Source organism: Periplaneta americana, chromosome 7 (genome assembly GCF_040183065.1).
Source record: "Periplaneta americana isolate PAMFEO1 chromosome 7, P.americana_PAMFEO1_priV1, whole genome shotgun sequence".
In the NCBI taxonomy this organism is placed as follows: Eukaryota; Metazoa; Arthropoda; class Insecta; order Blattodea; family Blattidae; genus Periplaneta; species Periplaneta americana.
In genome coordinates, this window is record NC_091123.1 from 10365360 (window position 1) to 10373453 (window position 8094).

Genomic DNA, 8094 nt, shown 5'->3' on the forward strand with positions numbered 1-8094 from the left:
GCACGCATTGCATTCTTCACCTGACACAATTACGAACATAAAATCCAGACGTTTGAGATGGGCAGGACATGGTCGAATCCAGAAATACATATAGAGTGTTAGTTGGGAGGCCGGAGGGAAAAAGACCTTTGGGGAGGCCGAGACGTAGGTGGGAAGATAATATTAAAATGGATTTGGGGGAGGTGGGATATGATGGTAGAGACTGGATTAATGTTGCTCAGGATAGGGACCAATGGCGGGCTTATGTGAGGGCGGCAATGAACCTCCGGGTTCCTTAAAAGCCAGTAAGTAAGTCAGTAAGTAAGTAAGTCCTTGGATTTAAAAAATCGCCATAAAAAATGGTCCACAGAACTTTGTCTGCGTGATTCCTAACCACACATTGGTCTTTAGTCTGTCTCTGATATCCGTTGGAGGTTTGTCGGCCCAAATCCGACAGTTATGCCGGTTCACTTGTCCACTTACATGGAATGTTGCCTCATCACTGAACAACACGTGCGACATTAAATCATCAGTGTCCACAGAATCCAGCAAATCTATGCGCATCGCCATCCGTTCCGCAAGGTTCTCTTCATGCAACTGGTGTAACACTTGCAAATTATATGCACGCTTCTTCAAGGTGAACTTCAACACTTTGAACACTATTGATTTCGGAATTTGCAATTGACAACGTACAGATTTAGGACTCCGTTCAATTGACTCCCTTATAGCATCGGGCTTGTGGAAGGTTGACCTGGTCGAGACTAGTCAGCAGCATTGCCTGTTCGTTGAAACTTATTCAACAGCTTCCATATGGATTTATTCGTTGGCCCATCCTTTCGAAATTTCCGTTGAAACCGTCGTCGCAGCTCATCGTATGGAACACCCTGTAGACGCCATGTCACAACGGCAACACGTTCAGCAATAGTTAACATTTCAGAACTTCACGCATTGTATTCTTCACGTGACATAATTAGAAACATTAAATCCAGACTTTTGACATGGGTAGGGCATGTAGCACGTATGGACGAATCCATAAATTCATATAGAGTGTTAGTTGGAAGGCCGGAGGGAAAAAAACCTTTGGGGAGGCCGAGACGTAGAAATGCTAAATGTTATGTTTTATTTAACGGCGCTCGCAACTGCAGAGGTTATATCAGCGTCGCCGGATGTGCCGGAATTTTGTCCCGCAGGAGTTCTTTTACATGCCAGTAAATCTACTGACATGAGCCTGTCGCATTTAAGCACACTTAAATGCCATCGACCTGGCCCGGGATCGAACCCGCAACCTTGGGCATAGAAAGCCAGCGCTATACCAACTCGCCAACCAGGTCGACTCCGAGACGTAGATGGGAGGATACTAATAAAATTAATATGAGAGAGGTGGGATTCATCTTGCACAGAATAGGGACCCATGGCGGGCTTATGTGTTGGCGGCAATGAACCTGCGGGTTCCTTGAAAGCTATTTGTAAGTAAGTAAGTAAGTAATCTTATAGGCCCAATTCAGTCATAGCAATTTGTGAACAGTACTTGCTGGGATCCTAAGAATGTACAAATAAGTACGCGTATTTGAAGCAACACAATTTTAATGATCACACAGCTGTACACACATACACACAAGAAACAAAGTAACTGCTTAACAATTCAATTGGACTTAGAAGCCGCCGCCGAAACCGCCAGCGCCGAATCCGCCGGCACCGAACCCGGCACCAGGAGCTCCGAAGCCGCCGTAGCCGTGGGGGTAGCTAGAGCCGTAGGCATGGCCGTGGTGGCCGTGCTGGATGCCGTAGTTGTACTTGTAGCCAAGCCCGTTGCCTACAACACAGATGAGTAGTCATTGGTGGTGTGACTCTCTGGTTTAGGCTGGGAAGGGGAAAGGACGTGCAGTTCGCGACAGGATCATCTTGGCTGTCTGCGCATGCGCAGACTTGGTTAATAAAAACTTGAACTGACCAAACCTAACCTTAGTATATGCAAGATGTGTAACCGAACCACGAAGGAAACTTTTTGATTTGATCTGGAATGTACACGCGAAAATAAATTCAGGTAAGAATCACGCTGGCACTGCATGAGAGGTCCGTGCATGCGCCACAGCCAAATTGTTCCTGTCGCGGGCCCCTCCTCATACACGTGGCAACTTACTGAGCTGTGTGTAGGACTGTCCCTGCGCCGCCGCGAGTTGCAGGGCTGCGAGGACGACGAGGGCCGCGGCCAGGATCATCTGTAATAAGTACACAAGTCAGACTCAACTGATCGCGTTCGTTCTTTTAGTTTGCTGCAAGAGAGGAGACGTACGCAGAAGGGAGGAAAATGACTGTCAGTAATGAATAGACTCAATCTACAAAGAAAATAAACCCAAAATAAGAGGTTCTTAATGAAAGTTCTACATTATGTAAATCTGGCGTTCAGGTAGTAGCTCCCTGTAAAGCAGGTTTGAATAATTTCAAGGAAAAATTGTTTCGGGGCCGAGTATCGATCCCGGGACCTTTCGCTTAGCGCACGAATGCTCTCCCAACTGAGCTATCCCAGCTACTTTGATAGTTCCTAGGGTAGCTTAGTCGGGAGAGCATTCGTGCGCTAAGCGAAGGGTCCCGGAATCGATACCCGTCCCCGGAACAATTTTTCCTTGCAATTATTCAGTTCTACGTTACATTATCTGTATATGCGAATCCGTCTTTGGAAGGACATGAGCAATAGGCCTAATGCTTTTTTTGTTGGAATATTACCATCTCCTGCATGACCTTCAACCTGGAGGACAAGGAAACTTGAATTCAGAGTCTTCTGATTCTGTAAAAATTATCGTCATGTTTCCAAAACTTAAATGCAAACTTTATCTTATTAGTTTCAAGAATATTCTTTTCTTGTGAAATTTCTAACTTCTACATTTTTATACCAAATAATCTGTAATTTTTACCACATATTTCGTACAATGTGGACATGCAATACACAAATTTTCATTTTTGATATTCCAGTCAGTTTACTTATAATTAATTTTTTTTAAATACTGAATTGTAATTGTCCCAATTTTCAAAATTTACATAAATTTTCTTTAAATTTATATTTAATTTATTCCTGATAGATGTATTTAAAATGTGACACATGCTTTTTATATTTTTCCATTTACTTTTTGAGGAAAAAAATATTTACCCTTTAGTTGTTAATTTTTCAAATTTTTTTAAACTGATCACATCCTCAACGCATGGTGATTTGAATACTTTAAATAGCAGATGAAAACACATGTGTTAGTTTACTTCATATGTTTCTATGGACTTCTATGCAAAATTTCACTGAGATTGCAGGAAAACTTCATTCATTAGAGCATTTTGAATTTTACAAAATATTGAAAATTGGGAAATCGAGAAAACGTACCAAAGTACAGCTTGTATATAATATATACTATCGATATCCTTCCCTCCTATACAGGTCTGCCACTTACATTTTTATCCTACATAACAGCGCAAAATATGAACTGAATGAAAAGTAAAATCAGAATGAAGAACGAAGTCTTTCTGTATGACAGCTGAGTGTCAGTTTAAAAAGGGCTGCAGCTCCACAGACGTGATGGTCCCTTTAAATTCGTCCTGAGGAGCTTTAAATTATCATAGGGCCTACATAAACACAGATTTAGAAAACTGAAATATTATTTCATTTTTTAGAGTTAAAAAAGAAAATTTCCATTTTTTTTCGTTATTTTCAGCGATTCATAGCCTTAATATTGAAATTACTTTGTATGTAGCTACTTTCTAGTGTAAAATCGAAAGTAAATTGAATGAGATATGTATTTATTAAATACAGTAGAAACAAAATTCATAGTCGTAATGTTTACATATTCATGACAGTTTTATTAATAATAAGTTTTTTAAATTCTTAATAGAAAATTTGATAAGAAATTTGATTATTTAGAATTGGTTACTGTTATATTGTAAACTGAACGACATTCATAAACATTATGTTTTATCATCTAAATTACACCAAAAATTAGATTTGAATGATCGATGCTTTTAATTGAAACATTATTATTTTATCTTACCTTTAAGAAGCTTATATGTCACAATTAATACGTTAAGACCGGTTTGATAAGTGACTAATACGCAACATAAAATAGACTTAAAATCAGTGACTGATATTAGATTCATTACAGTTTTGCTATCTTAATTTTAAGCAGTCTAGTCTCTAATTAAGGAACCGACTTGCCAGTGGATTTCAATAAAGTATGATAGAGACTGTTAACTTTACTGTTTTACTCAGAAACAGTTGAATGCTTTACCTGGAGCTTGGTTGCCATAGTGATGTTGTTTGTCTGCTGTTGAGAGCTGCAGTGAACTGATGCTGTGTCGTCCCTCTGGAAGCAATTTATATCTTGGTCCACACATTCGCCTGTCGCAATGTCGAATGGCTGCACGTTGGACACTTGCTAAATTGCGATTTCTGTTAATAACCTCCAACGGGCTGGTATGTTATTTTTTTACTGTGATTTCTAATATGGAGAAAAAGACCTGAACGTGGCGGTATAGGGAGTTATATTGTTACGTAATGAGCGATATTGTCAGGTGCAACATGTGAGAGCGGGTTTACAGTTTTGAGTAATTATCTTTTCAATAGGTAGGTATGTGCTTACATTTCTTACAGACCTAGTTGTCTCATAGAACTGTTGTCTTCGCTTGAAGCTAAAAGAAGTTGCAATAGTAATAGCAATAATAATAATAATAATAATAATAATAATAATAATAACAATAATAATAATAATTACAAGTGGCTTTTAGAGAACCCAGAGGTTCATTGCCGCACTCACATAACCCCCATCGGTCCCTATCTTGAGCAAGATTAATCCAGTCTCTACAATCATATCCCACATCCCTCAAATCCATTTTAATATTATCCTCCCATCTCGGCCCCCACAAGGGTCTTCTTCCCTCAGGTCTTCCAACTAAGATTCTATATGCATTTCTGGATTCACTCATACGTGCTACATGCCGTGTTCATCTCAAACGTCTGGATTTGATGTTCATTATTATGTCAGGTGAAGAATACAATGCGTGCAGTTCTGTGTTGTGTAACGTTCTCTATTCTCCTGTAACTTCATCCCTCTTATCCCCAAATATTTTCTTAGGTACCTTATTCTCGAACACCCTTAACCTCTGTTTCCCTCTCAAAGTGAGAGTCCAAGTTTCACAACCATACAGAACAAACGGTAATATAATTGTTTTATAAATTCTGTAAGCTTTTTTGACAGCAGACTGGATGATAAAAGCTTCTCAAGCGAATAATAACAGGCATTTCCTATGATATTTATTCTGCGTTTAAATTCCTCTCGAGTGTCAAATATTTCTTACTGTTGCTCCAATACTTGAATTTTTCCACCTTTTCAAAGGATACATTTCCAATTTTTATACTTTCATTTCATACTACTATGTTCTGGTCACGAGACATAATCACATACTTTGGTTTTTCTCGGTTTACTTCCAAATCTGTCCCAATGCTTGCTTCAAGTAAAATTCCCATGTTTTCCCTAATCATTTGTGAATTCTCTTCTAACATATTCACGTCATCCGCAAAGACAAGCAGCTGATGTAACCCGTTCAATTCCAAAACCTCTCTGTTATCCTGAACTTTCCTAATGGCGTATTTTAGAGCAAAGTTAAAAAGTAAAGGTGACAGAGCATCTCCTTGCTTTAGCCCGCAGTGAATTGGAAAAGCATCAGATAGAAACTGGCCTATACGGACTCTGGTATACGTTTGACTGAGACAGATTTTAATTAATCGAATTGTTGCTTGGGAATACCAAATTCATTAAGAATATCATATAAAGTTTCTCTCCTAACCGAGTCATATGCCTTTTTGAAATATATGAATAACTGATGTACTGAGCCCTTATATTCCCCTTTTTTCTCCAATATCTGTCGAATACAAAAAAAAATCGTATCAGTAGTTGATCTATTGCGCCTAAAACTACACTGATGATCCCCAATAATTTCACCTACATATGGAGCTAATCTTCTCAAAAGAATATTTGGCAAAATTTTGTACGACATCAATAAAAGCGATATTTCTCGAAAGTTACTACAGTAAATCTTTTTCCCCCTTCTTAAAGACAGGTACAATAATTATGTCTAAGGACTCCTTCCATTGTTTTGATACATTTTCCTATTCCCAAATAGAAAGTAGGCCTACAAGCTTATAAATTTTGCGAGATAATGTGCTTCCACCTTAATAATAATAATAATAATAATAATAATAATAATAATAATAATAACAATAATGATAATAATGATAATGTGTTACCAATGGAGATTCTTCAATAATAGGTTAGAGCAAAGGTTGTTATACCGGTAATAATACAACAATAGTATTAACAATGATAGGAACAGTAAGGATATTTTATGGTTAATATCCGAAAAGACTAAGTATATGATTATGTCTCGTGACCAGAATATTGTACGAAATGGAAATATAAAAATTGGAGATTTATCCTTCGAAGAGGTGGAAAAATTCAAATATCTTGGAGCAACAGTAACAAATCTAAATGACACTCGGGAGGAAATTAAACGTAGAATAAATATGGGAAATGCCTGTTATTATTCGGTTGAGAAGCTTTTGTCATCTAGTCTTCTGTCAAAAAGTCTGAAAGTTAGAATTTATAAAACAGTTATATTACCGGTTGTCCTGTATGGTTGTGAAACTTGGACTCTCACTTTGAGAGAGGAACAGAGATTAAGGGTGTTTGAGAATAAGGTTCTTAGGAAAATATTTGTGGCTAAGAAGGGTGAAGTTACAGGAGAATGGAGAAAGTTACACAACGCAGAGCTGCACGCATTGTATACTTCACCTGACATAATTAGGAACATAAAATCCTGACGTTTGAGGTGGGCAGGACATGTAGCATGTATGGGCGAATCCAGAAATGCATATAGAGTGTTAGTTGGGAGGCCGGAGGGAAAAAGACCTTTGGGGAGGCCGAGACGTAGATGGGAAGATAATATTAAAATGGATTTGAGGGAGGTAGGATATGATGGTAGAGACTGGATTAATCTTGCTCAGGATAGGGACCAATGGCGGGCTTATGTGAGGGCGGCAATGAACCTACGGGTTCCTTAAAAGCCAGTAAGTAAGTAAGTAAGTATTGGTTGCAGGGGCCTTGCCTAGTAGACTACATTGTGGAAGTTATGTGGTACATTAGCGTTTCTATGGCAACTGGTCATTTGATGGAATAGCCCCATATACTCAATGCTTTTTCTTAGTGTGAAATCTTCTATAGTTACTGATCGGTCGTGGATAAAAAACCTTTCATCAGTGCACCTTTGGTTTTTGTTCTTTTGTTTTTAGTCTATCCAAAAGTGGTTTTAGAGCGTATGCCACCTGTAAATAATACCACTATTCCATACAGCTCGACTGTAAAGAACCTTGGGATTTATATGGATTGTCACCTGGAATGGAATGGAATGAACAAGTGAATTACAATTAAAAAAAAAACTTTCGATTATTCGCTCATTAAAGCGACTGAAGCATTTTCTTCCTGATAAACTAAAATTAATCTTTGTACAAACACTCGTAATGCCATACTTCGACTACTGCGATATTATATTAAGTCTAAATGCAAATTTGAGCAGCAGGTTACAACGTGTGCATAATGCGTGCGTCCGTTATATTTGCAATATTCGTAAGTATGATCATGTTTCCCCGTCTTTCCAACTCTATCTTGGTTAAGGCTAAGCGATCGACGAGGCATGCTTTCTCTTATTTCAAATTTTGCGCACCGCTACACCAGTGCACTTGGCTTTTCGTTTTCAAAACTTATCCGCATATCATCAGCTAAGTACCAGGTCTCATCATAACAATTTACTCATTATACCTCACCACAAGACATCTTTATATTCTTTATCTTATACAGTTTCAGTTGCTAGAAATTGGAACTCGCTTCCCAGTGATGTAAGGGGTTGTTGGACAATAACTTCATTTAGGTCAAAATTACATAAATTGTTGCTTAGCAGATTAATTACTAATTAATATTTGTTACTTATATTTAAACGAACATCTGTCCATTCTTATTATCATTAATAAATTTCTCTAAATAGAAACCTCTAATGGCTAAATCTCATTACATTAATATTATTCTCATT

General features: G+C 38.0%; 1 protein-coding gene across 1 annotated transcript; it reads right to left on the minus strand.

Moving 5' to 3' along the window:
* Window positions 1-1545: 1545 nt before the first annotated feature.
* On the minus strand, window positions 1546-4314 carry LOC138702670 (keratin, type II cytoskeletal 4-like). The gene is made up of 3 exons (XM_069829996.1): window positions 4245-4314; window positions 2120-2198; window positions 1546-1792 (listed from the first exon to the last, which is right to left on the minus strand). The coding sequence occupies exons 1-3, from the start codon at window positions 4260-4262 to the stop codon at window positions 1632-1634; spliced, it is 258 nt and encodes an 85-aa protein (XP_069686097.1). The 5' UTR covers window positions 4263-4314; the 3' UTR covers window positions 1546-1631.
* Window positions 4315-8094: the final 3780 nt, after the last annotated feature.